This window comes from Notolepis coatsorum, assembly GCF_963971535.1.
Source record: "Notolepis coatsorum genome assembly, chromosome: 7".
In the NCBI taxonomy this organism is placed as follows: Eukaryota; Metazoa; Chordata; class Actinopteri; order Aulopiformes; family Paralepididae; genus Notolepis; species Notolepis coatsorum.
The window spans coordinates 13,445,292-13,465,758 of record NC_140171.1 but is presented as its reverse complement, the minus strand read 5'-3'; the positions used below and the strand labels follow the sequence as shown (position 1 = coordinate 13,465,758).

The 20,467-nt window shown below is 44.4% G+C and overlaps 1 protein-coding gene across 1 annotated transcript in view; it reads right to left on the bottom strand.

The window, feature by feature from the left end:
* Window positions 1-182: 182 nt before the first annotated feature.
* The window catches only part of LOC311232629 (uncharacterized protein), a gene marked incomplete at both ends in the record, with an annotated part of 30,735 nt that continues 10,450 nt past the window's right edge, over window positions 183-20,467 (bottom strand). The window contains 8 exons of the mRNA XM_084319489.1: window positions 183-222; window positions 894-946; window positions 1,589-1,696; window positions 3,293-3,346; window positions 4,493-4,546; window positions 12,011-12,118; window positions 18,389-18,442; window positions 19,352-19,405. Of these exons, the coding sequence (XP_084175615.1) occupies window positions 183-222; window positions 894-946; window positions 1,589-1,696; window positions 3,293-3,346; window positions 4,493-4,546; window positions 12,011-12,118; window positions 18,389-18,442; window positions 19,352-19,405 (525 nt within the window). The remainder of the gene's footprint in view (window positions 223-893; window positions 947-1,588; window positions 1,697-3,292; window positions 3,347-4,492; window positions 4,547-12,010; window positions 12,119-18,388; window positions 18,443-19,351; window positions 19,406-20,467) is intronic.

Sequence of the window (20,467 nt, the reverse complement as noted above, 5' to 3'; positions counted from 1 at the left end):
CACACACACACACACACACACACACACACACACACACACACACACACACACACACACACACACACACACACCATACGCACACGCACAGGCACAGTTAATAACTTAGACTGTCCGTGAGGGCAAGGGGGATCCAACATCTGAATATGAATGAATATAAATACAAAAATTATTGTAAATGTCAGTTACCGTGTTTCCTTTAGAGCCTTTCTGCCCTGTACCGCCCTGTGGGGGGAGAGAGAGAGGGAGAGAGAGAGAGAGAGAGAGAGAGAGAGTGAGAGAGAGAGAGAGAGAGAGAGAGAGAGAGAGAGAGAGAGAGAGAGAGAGAGAGAGAGGAGAGAGAGAGAGAGAGAGAGAGAGAGAGAGAGAGAGAGAGAGAGAGAGAGAGAGCGAAAGAGAATTATCCCTATTCAGATTGTACTGTATTCACTATTATTCAGATGTACTGTGCTATCACTATATTCAGATTGTGCTGTGATATCACTATATTTAGATTTAGCTGTGATACCACTATATCAGATTGTACTGTAATATCACTATATTCAGATTGTACTGTGATATAACTATATTCAGATTGTACTGTAATATCACTATATTCAGATTGTACGGTGATATCACTACATTCAGATTGTACTGTATATCACATATTCAGATTGTACTGTAATATCACTATATTCAGATTGTACTGTAGTATCAATATATTCAGATTGTACTGTAATATCACTATATTCAGATTGTACTGTAATATCACTATATTCAGATTGTACTGTAATATCATGTATACTCACTATATTCAGATTGTACTGTAATATCACTATATTCAGATTGTACTGTAATATCACTATATTCGATTGTACTGTATATCACTATATTCAGATTTATATTCAATGTATCACAGACAGACCCTGGGGGCCGGGGGGCCATTAAGGCCTAGTGGACCAACAACACCCTGAGAAAGACAAAAGAAAATGTTATGATCCTAAAAATCCTACTTTGCATAACCCCTTCAGGTCATCACACCTCCTGCTCACAGAGGAATGGACAGCTAGTCAGCCTTGTTGTCGGATCACATTTGCTGTTTGTCCACCTTAGGCAGCGCTATTGACAGAATTGGGCTTGCTAGCATCACGTTAGCTTGCTGGCTCATTGTCAAGGGCATCAGTCAGTGATGGTTGTCAAGCAGTTGCTAAGGTGGCACAGAGGGAGTAAATGGCACATATCTTTTGTCTTTGGCAATTGACCATAAGCAGGATAATACTCTCCGAAGTGTGTGGTTATAGAAAAGCCCACTAATTATTCCCAGTGTCATTTTCAACAACTGCACACCTCATTGTCTATTATCCCTTACCCATTTGTAATATTATTATGTGGATTCAAATACATAATAAAAATATCTGATTGTGGATGTGTGTGTGTGTGTGTGTGTGTGTGTGTGTGTGTGTGTGTGTGTGTGTGTGTGTGTGTGTGTGTGTGTGTGTGTGTGTGTGTGTGTGTTTGTGTCTTAGAGACGTGTGTTTATATACAGTATATGTGTGTATGTGTTTGAATGTGTATATATATGTGTGTGTGTGTGCGTGTGTGTGTTTCCCACCTCATCTCCTTTAGGACCCTGCAGCCCCTGGTTTCCAGGCATCCCTCTGTCTCCCTTCTCTCCTCCGTCTCCTGGGGGGCCTATCAGGCCTATGAGACCCCCATGGCCCTGCAGAGACACACCACAGACTGCACTGAAGGTTGTGTGTGTTGTGACTGGCCCCTGGCGGACACCACACAGACTGTACTGAAGGTTGTGTGTGTTGTGACTGGCCCCTGGCGGACACCACACAGACTGTACTGAAGGTTGTGTGTGTTGTGACTGGCCCCTGGCGGACACACCACAGACTGTACTGAAGGTTGTGTGTGTTGTGACTGGCCCCTGGCGGACCCCACACAGACTGTACTGAAGGGTGTGTGTGTTGTGACTGGCCCCTGGCGGACACCACACAGACTGTACTGAAGGGTGTGTGTGTTGTGACTGGCCCCTGGCGGACACCACACAGACTGTACTGAAGGTTGTGTGTGTTGTGACTGGCCCCTGGCGGACCCCACACAGACTGTACTGAAGGGTGTGTGTGTTGTGACTGGCCCCTGGCGGACACCACACAGACTGTACTGAAGGTTGTGTGTAGGGCTGTACCGAATGTAATTTCTTAACATTCGTTTTTTTTTTTTTTTTATATATCCTCAAACTAAATCCTCAATTTGAATAAAGTAAATTAGTATATATTTTTTTATTAAATCAACTTTCTTTAATGAATATAACTCATCAGTTCCGTCAACATAAATAATCCAATAAGGGCACGGTTGGTACGAAAGTGATGGTGACGTTTTTATAGTATAATACTATATTAGTGTTAGTGTAGCCTAATATTTATCTGCAACTGTGAAGAAAAACCCCATTGGTTTAAACAGAATGAATAGACATACAAAAAAGATTAAAAAGAAAAAAGAAAAAAATCTAATGTTGATTTAGAATTCGAATGTCAAGATTATGATCGAAGCTTTGAAGCTTCGAAGCATTTGGTACAGCCCTAGTTGTGTGTGTTGTGACTGGCCCTGATCGACACCACCACCACACAGTCTGTACTGAAGGTTGTGTGTGTTGTGACTGGCCCTGATCGACACCACCACCACACAGTCTGTACTGAAGGTTGTGTGTGTTGTGACTGGCCCTGATCGACACCACCACACAGTCTGTACTGAAGGTTGTGTGTGTTGTGACTGGCCCAGAGGGTTACACACTTTGAAATAGACCACACGTTGCAGTTCAACGGGAAACCTTTGAGAAATCATGATTAATCACAGACGATTATTGTGATTAACACAATTGACGTTTTTTTATCGATTGACACTGACTGTAGTCAATGTTACAGTTCAACAGGAATCCTTTTAGAAATCATGATGAATATTATATTATTGTGATCAACACACATCTTTTTTTTATCAATTGACAGCACTAATATAATATATATATATATATATATATATATATATATATATATATATATATATATATATATATATATATATACATACACACACACACACACACACACACACACACACACACACACACACACACACACACATATACAGTACATATATGTTAACCCCCTCCCTCTATATAACCTATATGTTAGCCTTCTACCTCCTTATATATAAATGTTCAATTGTCTCGATGAATCGATTACTTGAATAAACGGTTAGTAGCAGCTCTGGTGTCCATGTTTATAAGTATGAACGTAAAGCATGTTCTCACCTTTTCTCCTTTCCTGCCTGGATCTCCTTTCAGCCCTGGTAGCCCAGGGGGGCCCTGTGTAAGACAGGTCACAGACAGGTCACAGACAGGTCACAGACAGGTCACAGAGAGGTTACAGACAGGTCACAGAGAGGTTACAGGTCACAGACAGGTCACAGACACAGGTCACAGACAGGTCACAGACAGGTCACAGACAGGTCACAGACAGGTCACAGACACAGGTCACAGACAGGTCACAGACACAGGTCACAGACAGGTCACAGACAGGTCACAGACAGGTCACAGACAGGTCACAGGTCACAGACAGGTCACAGACAGGTCACAGGTTACAGACAGGTCACAGACAGGTCACAGACAGGTCACAGACAGGTCACAGACAGGTCAAAACACACAGTCAAACAAAGTACAAACTTCAGAGATGTCTTGCGACTTCCCGCACCGAAGAACCAAATAACAGTTTTGAAATGTTTGGGACACATACTGTAGCTCACGTATTTACAGATCAGCACAGTTGATCCGAATCACTTGGGAGTGTGAATGTGATTCACCACAAGGAAGTACTCAACCCCTATGGATGAACACAGCACTCCAACTTACCATCTTTAGAAACTGGCCCCGGTAAATGTCCAAACCCCCCCACCCAACCCCCCCCCCCAATGTACAGTTTCCTCCCCCTCAAATGTATATATTATGTATATATGTTATGCCACATCAATGTGGAACGCCCTACCCACTGCGGTAAAGGAATGTGAATCACTATCCACTTTTAAAACCACTCTCAAAGAGCACCTACGGGAGACTGCAATTCGAAACTGGCCCCTGTAAATGTCCAAACCCAACCCCCTCCAATGTACAGTCCACCCCCACCCCCCCTACCCAACCCCCACCCTACCCACCCAACCACCTCCAATGTACAGTCCCCCCACCTCCTCCAATGTATAGTTTCTTACCCCTTAAATACGGTACTCTCTTTTTTGACTATTTTTGTACTCTGGTATGTCGTAAATGTCTAAATGTAACAGTACTGTCTACCTGTATGTCATATATGTTATGATGAATTGAAAATGGGGGACCCTGATGTAAACAAGACGAAAGTCTTTCTCTGGTCTGCATCGCCTTAACAATTGTGTGTATTGAGTGTGTACTGTATTGTACCCATTCTGAAATCTGTTAATAAAATTTTCAATCAATCAATCTTACCATGGGGCCTGGTGGTCCCGTCTGTCCTGGGGGGCCGCCGAGTCCCTGCTCCCCCTGGAGAGGAGACACACAGAGAGGGTGGACTCCTGGCTCATAATTCACAAACAATCTCCAACGTTGTATCAAAGGGGAATGGAAACACTATAAATCATAGAGATAATTCTAAATACTTTAGAATTATCACTTTACCACTTTACTCACTTTAACACACTTTATATTTATTGGTAAAGAGATTTGCACTACAATTCATACCTCATTGCACCTTACCCTAAGTTGTACCTCATCCCATTTCTGCATTGTACTGTATATTGTATTGTACTGTGACTCACTGTTACTTTTTTTTTTACTCTGTATTGTATATTGTATATATGTATATTGACTGAACACTTTTTGTTTACGTACTTTTGACTTTATATTTTATACTTTTTATCTATTTTTATCTAGCACACTCCCAGGAGGTCAGACAGAAAAAAGCATTTCATGGAAAGTATTCTGTATTTTACTATGACAACTAATAAAGAAACTTGAAACTTGAACTTGAAATATTTATATATATATTTATATTTGCAAGTCAAATAACCATGTCACATTTGATAGAGACAGTTTTTGAAGTAGCGTAACTTTATTAAGCTATCTGTCTCATGGGGGCTGCCATGTTTTTGTTGTCATGGATACGCCATGTCACTGGTTGGATAAGTAAGTAAGCAATGCATGTAGTGTTACCCGCCAGAAATCACCCAACCAGTGACATGGCGTATCCATGACAACAAAAACATGGCAGCCCCCGTAAATGTTTTTTATTAAAATCAGACTACACCAAAATCAATGTATTCGTTTGTAAAACTGTAATACTTATTTGACTTGCAAATATGAATACATTTTGAATTATCCCTTTTGATTTGTCCCTTCAACGCTATGGCACGTCTTCCCACCCAGTTACTTGACAGCTCCATCTGTACTCTCTCATTGTCAGATGTTGAATTCAAAGAGCTTCTCCAACACTAGCTGCAGAGTGGCTGAGTGGTCCGCTGGCCAATTCGATTAGGCCTCGATGGTCCCTCAGCTATTAAACTAACACGGTAACCTAGCAACAACGCAGCAGAGTGCATGACAGATCGCGGCCTAACGAGAGTCATGTGTGGTTTTTGGATGTCGCAGAACGACTGTTTTGAAGTCTGGTCTCTTTTGACCTGAAACACAAGAGCAGGAAGTGACCACTTTTTAATGGCCATGCTAAGTGGCCACTTGCTCAAGAGTTCAGTTCAGTTCTGACAAAAACCATCCGCTTTTCATGTGTTCCCTCCCCTCGCTTCCATGGGGAACATTGTAGGCTAACCGAGGGCCGTTCAGTTCTGCATTAACGCAGTGGAGGGAAGACTTTCACTCCGTTATACTCCCTCCGAAGATTACTCCTGGCCGAGGGTTCATATCGCATCAATGTAAATTAAATACAATAAATGGTGCATTTTATATAGTGACTTTTATCCAATTTTGTTCCTCACATTCACACACCGACGGCGGAGGTGACCATGCAAGGTGCCAACCTGCACATCGGGAGCAATTAGGGGTTAAGTGTCTTGCTCAAGGACACTTCGACACATCGGGAGGAATTAGGGGTTACGTGTCTTGCTCAAGGACACTTCGACACGCTGCCCGGGAGGAGCGGGAATCGAACCGGGAACCTTACGACTACCAGACGACCGATCTACCTCCTGAGCCGCTGTTGTACCAGATGATGTGTTCACTTGAGCGAAGGCCTGAAAGGACTGACGGGCCGGCCCACTGTGAGGTAGCGATAGGTGGTACTGAGGTCATGTGACTTACTGCAGAGGTAGTGATAGGTGGTACAGGTCACTCTGTACTGGGCTCTGTTAAGGAAGGACAGGACACTCTCACTGAGAAACATTGCTTTATACTGAAAACTAGGGTAAGCCATTTTAAGTCTATTAGTGAATCTTAAAAGTGAGGAACCAGCTGACTTGATTAAAGGGGCGTGTTTAAAACGGCCATTTTGTTTAGTTAAGTGCCCCCATTAAGGGACTGTTTCCTGTTTACTAGTAGCATCTGATTTGCTGAGTGAGCCATTAAGAGCCTGCCCTGTTTAAAAGCAGAGGTCCACACTGTGTTGAAGTCACTCTGTACTGGGCTCTGTTAAGGAAGGACAGGACACTCTCACTGAGAAACATTGCTTTATACTGAAAACTAGGGTAAGCCATTTTAAGTCTATTAGTGAATCTTAAAAGTGAGGAACCAGCTGACTTGATTAAAGGGGCGTGTTTAAAACGGCCATTTTGTTTAGTTAAGTGCCCCCATTAAGGGACTGTTTCCTGTTTACTAGTAGCATCTGATTTGCTGAGTGAGCCATTAAGAGCCTGCCCTGTTTAAAAGCAGAGGTCCACACTGTGTTGAAGTCACTCTGTACTGGGCTCTGTTAAGGAAGGACAGGACACTCTCACTGAGAAACATTGCTTTATACTGAAAACTAGGGTAAGCCATTTTAAGTCTATTAGTGAATCTTAAAAGTGAGGAACCAGCTGACTTGATTAAAGGGGCGTGTTTAAAACGGCCATTTTGTTTAGTTAAGTGCCCCCATTAAGGGACTGTTTCCTGTTTACTAGTAGCATCTGATTTGCTGAGTGAGCCATTAAGAGCCTGCCCTGTTTAAAAGCAGAGGTCCACACTGTGTTGAAGTCACTCTGTACTGGGCTCTGTTAAGGAAGGACAGGACACTCTCACTGAGAAACATTGCTTTATACTGAAAACTAGGGTAAGCCATTTTAAGTCTATTAGTGAATCTTAAAAGTGAGGAACCAGCTGACTTGATTAAAGGGGCGTGTTTAAAACGGCCATTTTGTTTAGTTAAGTGCCCCCATTAAGGGACTGTTTCCTGTTTACTAGTAGCATCTGATTTGCTGAGTGAGCCATTAAGAGCCTGCCCTGTTTAAAAGCAGAGGTCCACACTGTGTTGAAGTCACTCTGTACTGGGCTCTGTTAAGGAAGGACAGGACACTCTCACTGAGAAACATTGCTTTATACTGAAAACTAGGGTAAGCCATTTTAAGTCTATTAGTGAATCTTAAAAGTGAGGAACCAGCTGACTTGATTAAAGGGGCGTGTTTAAAACGGCCATTTTGTTTAGTTAAGTGCCCCCATTAAGGGACTGTTTCCTGTTTACTAGTAGCATCTGATTTGCTGAGTGAGCCATTAAGAGCCTGCCCTGTTTAAAAGCAGAGGTCCACACTGTGTTGAAGTCACTCTGTACTGGGCTCTGTTAAGGAAGGACAGGACACTCTCACTGAGAAACATTGCTTTATACTGAAAACTAGGGTAAGCCATTTTAAGTCTATTAGTGAATCTTAAAAGTGAGGAACCAGCTGACTTGATTAAAGGGGCGTGTTTAAAACGGCCATTTTGTTTAGTTAAGTGCCCCCATTAAGGGACTGTTTCCTGTTTACTAGTAGCATCTGATTTGCTGAGTGAGCCATTAAGAGCCTGCCCTGTTTAAAAGCAGAGGTCCACACTGTGTTGAAGTCACTCTGTACTGGGCTCTGTTAAGGAAGGACAGGACACTCTCACTGAGAAACATTGCTTTATACTGAAAACTAGGGTAAGCCATTTTAAGTCTATTAGTGAATCTTAAAAGTGAGGAACCAGCTGACTTGATTAAAGGGGCGTGTTTAAAACGGCCATTTTGTTTAGTTAAGTGCCCCCATTAAGGGCCAGGTGTTAAGACAGCACTAATTAGTGATAGTGATTTAAAGGCTTGCTGGTGTAGCGTCAGCGAAGCGTCGAGAAACGAAGAGGGACAAAGAGGAGGAGTTATCCTGGAGTTCACCGCCGAGTGATCCACCCAGTGCTAAGTACACCATAATCCTATATTTCCCTCCCACACTGCTATTTCTCTACTTCCTCCCTGCCACTCTCGACAATACAATGTGTCTCATACCTATATCCACAATCTGCTCCTCCAGAACTGACTCCTCCCATCCACGCCAGTTTGCTAGTAACCCGGCTAATCTCTCCTACCCTCCTACAGCCACTAATACACCTGTCACAGTACGGGGAGGCTTATGGAATTGTCAATCAGCAGTCAAGAAAGCTGACTTCATTACTGCCTACGCCCATAGTCTAAATCTGCAGCTCCTGGCTCTAACTGAGACCTGGATAACCCCCAATAACTCATCAACACCTGCAGCATTATCTACAAACTATAACTTCACTCACACACCTCGACCTTCCAGACGGGGTGGAGGCACTGCCCTCATGACATCTCCTTCATGGGCTACAAACGTAACACCACTCCCAGAACTGTCACTCTCCTCTCTCGAATATCATGCAGTATCTGTCTCTAATCCTTTCAATCTCACCATTGTTACACTCTACCGCCCTCCAGGTCCGCTCGATCACTTCACAGATGAGCTGGACATGCTTCTTAGCTCCTTACCGGAAGATGGTACCCCTCTCCTTCTACTGGGCGACTTCAACCTGCCTGACTCATCTCAGTCAGTCATAGTAGTCTCCCTCCTACAATCGTTTGACCTGACTCCCACTCCCATGCCTCCCACCCACAAAGCAGGCAACTCCTTGGATCTCATATTTTCCCGTAACTCCAGCATCATTAACACCACGGTAACTCCCCTACATGTATCTGACCATTCCTTCATATCCTTCTCACTAACTCTCATGCTTAACCGAAAGGTCTTCACCCCAACTCAAACAGTCTCACTCAGACGCAACCTGCCCTCCCTATCCCCCTCCACCCTCTCCTCTGACATACTATCCGCTCTACCTTTGAGTGACACCTTCTCTGCTCTCTCCACAGAGATGGCAACCTCCACCCTCCTTTCAGCCCTTGCAACCTCCTTCGACAAGCTCTGTCCCCTCGTTGAGAAACCTGCCCGCCGTTCCCCACCCAGTCCATGGCTGACAGATCCAGTGAGAGAACAAAGACAGGTCCTGAGAGCAGCTGAAAGGAAGTATAGAAAGTCACGCCTCACTGCTGACATCGACACATATCACAACCTCTTGTTAACATTCTCCAAAACCATCACTAATGCCAAAGCTTCTTTCTTCCACCATAGGATCGAGGCCTCTGCCAAGAATCTTCGCAAACTGCATGCTACCATGTCCTCCCTCCTCACTCCCCCCCCACCCCCCCCTCCCTCATCTTTCTCTGCCGAAGACTTTGCGATCTTCTTTGAGGAAAAAGTGGAGAACATCCGCAGCTCCTTCTCCCAACCCCCACCCATTCCAAATGCTGAATCGAGAACCTCATCCTTCACTCTGTCATCTTTCTCTCCCATTACAGAAGCAGAGACCCTGACACTGGTAACGTCAAACCGTCCGACTACTTGCCAGCTGGACCAGCTACCCTCCCCACTCCTCCAGACCATAGCACCAGACATCCTCCCATTCCTAACTGCAACCATCAACTCCTCACTCAACTCGGGGGTGGTCCCCACCTCCCTAAAACAAGCCAGAGTCACGCCGCTCATAAAAAAACCAACCCTGAACCCTACTGTCATAGGCAACTACCGTCCTGTCTCTCTTCTCTCCTTCCTTTCTAAAACACTTGAACGTGCTGTATCCAACCAACTTACTACTTATCTCTTACAGAATGACCTCCTAGACCCTAATCAGTCAGGCTTCAGGACTGGTCACTCCACAGAGACAGCCCTCATTGCGGTCACAGAGGCACTTCACTTAGCAAAAGCGAAAGGCCTCTCCTCTGTCCTGATTCTCCTAGATCTATCTGCAGCCTTCGACACAGTCAACCACCAGATCCTCCTTGCGGCCCTCGCAGGAATGGGAGTGGCTGGCTCTGCGCTGACATGGCTGTCATCATACCTCAATGACCGCTCCTACCAAGTGTCATGGAGAGGGACCCTGTCGGCCACCCGCCCCCTGCGGACGGGTGTCCCCCAGGGCTCGGTTTTAGGACCCCTTCTCTTCTCCCTCTACACTAAATCACTGGGTAACATTATCACGTCTCATGGCTTCTCCTACCATTGTTATGCCGACGATACTCAACTCTTCCTCTCCTTCCCTCCCTCAGATATCCACGTCTCTGTGCGGATCTCGGCCTGTCTGTCCGACATCTCAGCCTGGATGACGTCCAACCACCTCAAACTGAACCTAAGCAAAACAGAATTGCTCCACCTGCCGGCCAAATCCTCCCCCCTAACCGACCTTTCAATCACAGTCGAGAATGCAGCTGTGACTGCGTCCCCGACCGCCAAGAACCTTGGTGTTGTCCTCGACGACCAGTTGAACTTCTCTGCTCACATCGCAGCGACGACCAGAACCTGCCGATTCCTCCTGAGCAACGTCAGAAGGATACGCCCCTTCCTGACAAAAGAAGCCACCCAACTCCTCGTCCAATCAACAGTCATCTCCCGCCTCGACTACTGCAATGCACTGCTCGCTGGCCTCCCGGCCACTGCCACTAAGCCTCTTCAACTCATTCAGAACGCAGCGGCCCGCCTGATCTCAAACCTACCGAAGTCGGCCCATGTCACCCCACTTCTTAGGGACCTGCACTGGCTCCCCATTGCTGCACGAATCCGCTTCAAGGCCCTCGACCTAGCATACCGTGCGGCAAAGGGAACCGCTCCCGCCTACCTCCGGTCAATGGTCTCTAACTACACACCCTCAAGACCCCTACGCTCTGCATCTTCTGGCCGCCTCAGACCTACTCCTATCCAAGCTCCGGGAGGGTCATCAAAGAGAAGTCGCCTATTCTCAGTCCTTGCCCCACAATGGTGGAATGAACTACCCACCCCAGTTAGGACAGCCGAATCACGTCCAATCTTTCGCCGTCGACTAAAGACGCACTTCTTCAACCATTATCTGAATAAAAAAAAAAAAAAAAAAAAAAAAAAAAAAATCTAACCCTAACTAACCGTACTGTCATGCACTTGTCCTAATAAACTAACCTACACTGTAGCACTCAACACTTTGATGAACATTGTTGCTCAGCTGATAGAGTTGTGCCCTTCCTGATGGCTTGTCGTACAGAACTTGTAAGTCGCTTTGGATAAAAGCGTCAGCTAAATGACTAAATGTAAAATGTAAATGTACTGAGGTCATGTGACTTACTGCAGAGGTAGTGATAGGTGGTACTGAGGTCATGTGACTTACTGCAGAGGTAGCGATAGGTGGTACTGAGGTCATGTGACTTACTGCAGCGGTAGTGATAGGTGGTACTGAGGTCATGTGACTTCCTGCAGAGGTAGTGATAGGTGGTACTGAGGTCATGTGACTTCCTGCAGAGGTAGCGATAGGTGGTACTGAGGTCATGTGACTTACTGCAGAGGTAGTGATAGGTGGTACTGAGGTCATGTGACTTACTGCAGAGGTAGCGATAGGTGGTACTGAGGTCATGTGGCTTACTGCAGAGGTAGTGATAGGTGGTACTGAGGTCATGTGACTTCCTGCAGAGGTAGTGATAGGTGGTACTGAGGTCATGTGACTTACTGCAGCGGTAGTGATAGGTGGTACTGAGGTCATGTGACTTACTGCAGAGCCGGGGATGCCTCTCAAACCCTGAGGGCCAGGCTTCCCAGAATTCCCCTGGCCTCCGACCGGCCCGATCTTCCCTACGTAACCCTCCAGACCTAGAGAACCCTGAGAGAGAGAGAGAGAGAGAGAGAGAGAGAGAGAGAGAGAGAGAGAGAGAGAGAGAGAGAGAGAGAGAGAAAGAGAGAAGTAGAATGAGGGAGAGAGAGAGAGAAGGGGGAGAGAGGCAAAGTGAAGGAGAGAGAGAAAAGATTAGATTAGATTAGATTCACTTTATTGTCATTACACAGTACAAGACAGTGCAACGAGATTGTGTACGTCTAACCAGGATGTGACAATCAACAGTCAGTTGCAATATAAGACACATATAAATAAAACTGTAATGGCACAATGTGCAATGGTGAGAATACAAAATAATAATTCAAATAATATGGCTATATACACAGGTATACAGTGAGGTGCAGTGGGCTAAGTAGAGTTTTGATTCAGAAGTCTGACAGCTGAGGGGAAGAAACTATTTGTGGTCCTGTTGGTTCTGCCTGGGAGGCTGCGGTAGCGTGCCCCAGAGCGACTACCCCGCAGGCGGGTGAACAGTCCCTGGTTGGGGTGAGAAGCGTCTTTGATGATGTTCCGTGCTCTCCGTGAGCACCGCTTCTCATAGATTGATGAGATGGGGGGGGGGGGGGGGGTCTTGGTGATGCGTTGGGCTATTTTCACTACCCTCTGCAGTGATTTCCAGTCCTTAACGGTGCAGTTGGCGTACCAGACTGAGATGCAGGTGGTGAGGATGCTCTCAATCGTACAGCGATAAAAGTATAGAGAAAAAGAGTTTGGTCAACTTTCTCAGGAAAAAGAGGCGCTTGTGGGCCTTCTTGACCAGGGTCGAGGTGTTGGTGGTCCAGGACAGGTCCTCAGAGATGTGGACTACAGATGAAACTACAGACACGCTCAACCTCCTCTCCATTGATGTGGATGGGGCTGAGTGTGCGTGCCGGTTTTATTTTTCCTGAAGTCCACCACTATCTCCTTAGTTTTTTTGGTGTTGAGGGCGAGGTTGTTATTAGCACACCACAGAGCTAGGTACTGGACCTCCTCTCTGTACGCCGACTCGTCAGTGTTGCTGATGAGTCCCACCACGGTGGTGTCGTCTGCAAACTTGACAATGGTGTTTGAGCCATGCACCGGTTTGCAGTCGTGGGTGAAGAGGGAGTAGAGAAGAGGGCTCAGCAGCACGCAGAGGAGTGAGGAGAGGGGGAGAGATAATCCGTTTTCTACATGTCTATTAAGGTCCAGTAGTACATATTAAAGGTTGTTGTTCATCTATTAGATCAAGTAGTACCTATTAAGGTCCAGTAGTACATATTAAAGGTTGTTGTTCATCTATTAGATCCAGTAGTACCTATTAATAAATCCGCTTATCAAGCGGGCAGAAAAGTGGCAATTTTTTAACTTCAACTTGAGGACTGCATACTTTTTTTGCAAACCATAACAACATACTTTATTCTTATAGCACATGCATGAGCATGGTCTCTTTTGAAAGATGACATTCTGAAGTTTCTGATTCCAGAAAAAAAGTTCACTTTTAGTGCTAATGTAATAGAGTAACATAGGTCTCAACATGGACCCCCTGCAATTTGCATACCGCCCCAACAGGTCCACGGAGGACGCCATAGCCCATGTGCTGCACACAGCAGCATCACACCTGGACAAGAGGCAGGGGAACTATGTGAGAATGCTATTCATCGACTACAGCTCGGCATTCAATACCATAGTCCCCTCCATACTCATAGCCAAGCTCAGGGACCTGGGCTTGAACTATGACCTCTGCCAGTGGGTCTTGGACTTCCTGACTGGCAGACCCCAGGTGGTGAGAGCAGGCAACTGCACCTCCTCATCCATCACCCTCAACATAGGGGCCCCCCAGGGCTGTGTTCTGAGTCCCCTCCTCTACTCCCTGTACACACACGACTGTGTGGCTCAGCGGAGTAGCAATACAATCATCAAATTTGCTGACGACACAGTGGTGGTGGGCCTGATCTCTGCCAACGACGAGAGGGCCTACCTGGAAGAGGTCAAGGTCCTGGCGGGATGGTGCCAGGAAAACAGCCTCTCCCTGAACGTCAGCAAAACAAAGGAGATGATTGTGGACTTCAGGAGGTCGGGGGTCAAGGACTACAGCCCCCTCAGCATCGACGGGGCACCGGTTGAGAGAGTCAACAGCTTTAAGTACCTCGGAGCCTACATATCCGAGGACTTGACATGGACCACACACATTGACAGTGTTGTGAAGAAGGCACGACAACGCCTCTACTTCCTCAGGCGCCTAAGGAAGTTCCAAGTCAGTCAGAAGATCCTTAAGAACTTCTACTCATGTACAATAGAGAGCATCTTGACCGGCAACATCACCTCCTGGTTTGGGAATAGCACTGCACAAGACCGAAGCAGACTACAAAGAGTGACACGTTCAGCCGAACGCACAATTGGAGGGGGGCTCCCCACCCTCCAGAACATTTACAACAAGCGTTGCAAGGGCAAGGCTAAGAGAATCATTAAAGACTCCAGTCACCCGAACAACTGCCTCTTTGAACTGCTGCGGTCAGGCAAGCGATACCGGAGTCTCAAGGCGAGCACAGAAAGACTCAGAAGAAGCTTCTATCCCCAGGCCATCAGGCTGCTAAACGAACAATGAATGAACACTACACAACAACAACCACCAAACGCACATAGCACACACATCCACACGCACACACTCACTTTAAACAAACACACTGTAGCACCCACTCCACACACTTTATAGCACACACCCACTTTAAACAAACACACTGTAGCACCCACTCCCCACACTTTATATTTATTGATGAAGGATTGCACTACAACTCGTACACCTTACTGTAAATTGTACCTAAATTGTACCTCATCCCATTTCTGCTTTGCACTAGATAGTACTGTACATTAGTACACTGCATAGTATTGTATATTATATGGTAACTCAGAACATTGTACATATGTCTATACCGAACACTGTGACCTCATTTTCTTCTTCTAAATTACATGCTATACTATGTTATTTGATACTATCTTGTCTAGCACAGTCTCTGGAGCGTAACAGTAAGAAGCATTTTGTATGAAAGTATTCTGTACTTCTGTATGACACCTATTAAAGAAACTTGAAACTTGAACTTGAGTTGTAGAAAAACTTGTTACTCAAGTTTTTCTGTAGTAGTTAGTAGTCCAGAGGTAGTATTTCCCCAGAAGGTGGTATGGCTTACAAATCCAGACGGAGCCATAGCCTGAAGCCTTATGTAGTACATATCCATATTTCATAAAGATCCATTCAGAAATGAGTGATTAGGAGTGATTTTGATAAACTGTGTACAAAGAATAACTCAGTTTTCTCATAGACTTCAATTAATTTGGCTTCCTGTTAAAGAATTTAGTTGTTCACCTAGATCCCTGATTCACACATCCCCACATGGGGTATCATTGGAAGCCACACTCATTGGCTACAACGATCCACAATAATTTTCGAGATCGGATCTAGATTGACGGAACTACTGCAGCCTGAGTCGGGAGTGGTATTTCGCGCAATACCGTGTACTTTGCACAAGCCTCGAATACTGGCATGTAACTCGAGAACCGCTGAACGGATTTTGACGGATTTTGTCACTATCGACAGGCAACAAATAAGTCTTCAATTCGATATATATTGTATTACAAAATATGCACACCCAAGCCACTAGGGGTCGCCAAACTGCCGGTTGCAAAAAGTCCGAAAAACGTCCAGTAGTACATATTAAAGGGGAACTATCTTATAAATTGCCTTTTTGAGTGTTTAGCATTGTTTCCTAGCTATGTGAACTTATATTAATAGTTCAAGTTCTTTAATAGTTGTCATACAGAAGTACAGAATACTTTCATACAAAATGCTTCTTACTGTTACGCTCCAGAGACTGTGCTAGACAAGATAGTATCAAATAACATAATAACATAATATAGCATGAATTTAGAAGAAGAAAATGAGGTCACAGTGTTCGGTATAGACATATGTACAATGTTCTGAGTTACCATATAATATACAATACACAATACTATGCAGTGTACTAATGTACAGTACTATCTAGTGCAAAGCAGAAATGGGATGAGGTACAATTTTAGGTACAATTTACAGTAAGGTGTACGAGTTGTAGTGCAATCCTTCATCCATAAATATAAAGTGTGGGGAGTGGGTGCTACAGTGTGTTTGTTTAAAGTGGGTGTGTGCTATAAAGTGTGTGGAGTGGGTGCTACAGTGTGTTTGTTTAAAGTGAGTGTGTGCGTGTGGATGTGTGTGCTATGTGTGTTTGGTGGTTGTTGTTGTGTAGTGTTCATTCATTGTTCGTTTAGCAGCCTGATGGCCTGGGGATAGAAGCTACTTCTGAGTCTTTCTGTGCTCGCCTTGAGACTCCTGTATCGCTTGCCTGACGGCAGCAGTTCAAAGAGGCAGTTGTTCGGGTGGCTCGAGTCCTTAATAATTCTCTTAGCCTTCCCCTTGCAACGCTTGTAGTAAATGTTCTGGAGGGTGGGGAGCCCCCCTCCAATTGTGCGTTCGGCTGAACGTGTCACTCTTTGTAGTCTGCTTTGGTCTTTTGCAGTGCTATTCCCAAACCAGGAGGTGATGTTGCCGGTCAAGATGCTCTCTATTGTACATGAGTAGAAGTTCTTAAGGATCTTCTGGCTGACTTGGAACTTCCTTAGGCGCCTGAGGAAGTAGAGGCGTTGTCGTGCCTTCTTCACCACACTGTTAATGTGTGTGGTCCATGTCAAGTCCTCGGATATGTGGGCTCCGAGGTACTTGAAGCTGTTGACTCTCTCAACCGGTGCCCCGTCGATGCTGAGGGGGCTGTAGTCCTTGACCCCCGACCTCCTGAAGTCCACAATCATCTCCTTTGTTTTGCTGACGTTCAGGGAGAGGCTGTTTTCCTGGCACCATCCCGCCAGGACCTTGACCTCTTCCAGGTAGGCCCTCTCGTCGTTGGCAGAGATCAGGCCCACCACCACTGTGTCGTCAGCAAATTTGACGATTGTATTGCTACTCCGCTGAGCCACACAGTCGTGTGTGTACAGGGAGTAGAGGAGGGGACTCAGAACACAGCCCTGGGGGGCCCCTATGTTGAGGGTGATGGATGAGGAGGTGCAGTTGCCTGCTCTCACCACCTGGGGTCTGCCAGTCAGGAAGTCCAAGACCCACTGGCAGAGGTCATAGCCCAAGCCCAGGTCCCTGAGCTTGGCTATGAGTATGGAGGGGACTATGGTATTGAATGCCGAGCTGTAGTCGATGAATAGCATTCTCACATAGTTCCCCTGCCTCTTGTCCAGGTGTGATGCTGCTGTGTGCAGCACATGGGATATGGCGTCCTCCGTGGACCTGTTGGGGCGGTATGCAAATTGCAGGGGGTCCATGTTGATGGGGAGGGAGGAGCAGATGTAGCCCTTTACTAGCTTCTCGAAGCACTTCATGGCTATGGAGGTGAGAGCTACAGGGCGGTAGTCGTTGAGGCAAGCAGGCTTGGATTTTTTGGGTACAGGGATAATAGTGGATAATATGATCTATGTCTCAAAATTCTCATATTGGCGCATTCTTCCAATTCTCCTCTCACAATATTCACCCTCACTGAACTGAGTCATTTGAAAATGTGCCTATCTGTGATGTCATAAAGACACCGCTGCATGTTAATGTTCAGGCGAAGACGACGCTGCGCAGTGGTTTAGGAGCCCAGGCTCAAAACAGCTCGAGATCTTGAGGTAGAAAAATGCTGTTTTTGAGGACTTGATTAGAAATACAAAACAATGAATAAAAAAAAATATATATATTACAGAGGTGTTCCATAGACTCACAGGAATTGTGTAAAAGTGCCCAAATAGTGAAAGAAATAGTAAAATAGTTCCCCTTTAAAGGTTGGTGTTCATCTATTAGATCCAGTAGTACCTATTAAGGTCCAGTAGTACATATTAAGTTCCAGTAGTACCTATTAAGGTCCAGTAGTACATATTATGGTCCAGTAGTACATATTAAGGTCCAGTAGTACATATTAAATGTCCTGTAGTACATATTAAAGGTCCAGTAGTACATAGTAAATGTCCAGTAGTACATAGTAAGGTCCAGTAGTACATATTATAGGTCCAGTAGTACATATTAAAGGTCCAGTAGTACATATTAAATGTCCTGTAGTACATATTAAAGGTCCAGTAGTACATAGTAAATGTCCAGTAGTACATAGCAAGGTCCAGTAGTACATATTATAGGTCCAGCAGTACATATTAAGGTCCAGTAGTACATATTAAAGGTCCAGTAGTACATATTAAAGGTCCAGTAGTACCTATTAAAGGTTGTTTTCTTACCTTTGATCCTTTCATCCCCGGCTTGCCCTCCTTCCCTACTTTTCCCAAGTGACCCTAGAGAACAAAACATTGAAACTGCAGAGTCAAATAAAGTGTGTTTCACGTCACAATCCCACAGCTAAAGGAAATCATGAGCCTCAGGCTAACATCTGGCCCGGAGCCTCTCTGACTCATCTTCCTCACTTACGATTTATCCATTCTTCAATCATCCTATCGGGACCAAATATACTGAAAATTCACACGACAGATTTTGTCCACAGCCGGTAACTTACAGTACCTGTCTTGATTGTTTCTTTATATTAATAGCAGCAGAAAATATGTAGCGAGTGCGTTAGTGTTGTGAATTAGGCTCTAGTTCAATGTAAACCAGGCGGAGTGATACCGCTCAAGTTGTCAGGCACCAGCCCCTTCATGAGATTAAAAACTCATGGAATGTCTCTCGTCCTTGGACATGTCTTTTTCCATACGTCTTTCGAACTAAATGTTGTATAAAAGTCCAATTGTATAACATCTCGTCCAATCACAGTACCTACGTCTTTTGGAACTAAATGGTGTATAAAAGAATGTAGTCCATTTGTATAAAATCATTTCGTTAACCGCTCAAAGACAGAACTACTGTATACACTGGGTTCAAAATCAGAGGCAGACCACTTTATTAGTAGCTAGTACTGTATGAAACCTATAAAGTCCGATTAACCCGGTTATAAGGGTTCTAGTGGAGTTAGCTGTCTGGGTCGAGTGGAGTGTGAAGATGGCTTGTCTGTCTGTCTGTCTGTCTGTCTGTCTGTCTGTCTGTCTGTCTGTCTGTCTGTCTCTCTCTCTCTCTCTCTCTCTGTCTGTCTGTCTGTCTGTCTGTCTCTCTCTCTCTCTCTCTCTCTGTCTCTCTCTCTCTCTCTCTCTCTCTCTCTCTCTCTCTCTCTCTCTCTCTCTCTCTCTCTCTCTCTCTCTCTCTCTCTCTCTCACCCTTCGTCCAGGCGCGCCCGACGGCCCTGGTTCCCCCGATGCTCCTGGTGGTCCCTGAGGAAGAACAAGAACTTGGTTATAATGAGTCTATAAATGTGTGTGTATTATATACTGTAGGGGACTGTAATGTAACATAGTTTTGGAGACTGTAATGTAATGTAATGTAATATAATATACTGTTGGAGACTGTAATGTAATGTAATGTAATATACTTTTGGAGACTGTAATGTAATGTAATATACTGTTGGAGACTGTAATGTAATGTAATATACTGTTGGAGACTGTAATGTAATATAATGTAATATACTGTTGGAGACTGTAATGTAATGTAATGTAATATAATATACTGTTGGAGACTGTAATGTAATGTAATGTAATTATAATATACTGTTGGAGACTGTAATGTAATGTAATGTAATATAATATACTGTTGGAGACTGTAATGTAATGTAATATACTGTTGGAGACTGTAATGTAATGTAATATACTGTTGGATACTGTAATGTAATATAATGTAATATACTGTTGGAGACTGTAATGTACTGTAATGTAATGTAATGTAATATACTGTTGGAGACTGTAATGTAATGTAATATACTGTTGGAGACTGTAATGTAATGTAATGTAATATACTGTTGGAGACTGTAATGTAATGTAATGTAATGTAATATACTGTTGGAGACTGTAATGTAATGTAATGTAATGTAATATACTGTTGGAGACTGTAATGTAATGTAATGTAATGTAATATACTGTTGGAGACTGTAATGTGATGTAATATACTGTTGGAGACTGTAATGTAATGTAATGTAATGTAATATACTGTTGGAGACTGTAATGTGATGTAATATACTGTTGGAGACTGTAATGTAATGTAATGTAATGTAATATACTGTTGGAGACTGTAATGTAATGTAATGTAATGTAATATACTGTTGGAGACTGTAATGTAATGTAATATACTGTTGGAGACTGTAATGTAATGTAATGTAATGTAATATACTGTTGGAGACTAATGTAATGTAATGTAATATACTGTTGGAGACTGTAATGTAATGTAATATACTGTTGGAGACTGTAATGTAATGTAATGTAATGTAATATACTGTTGGAGAC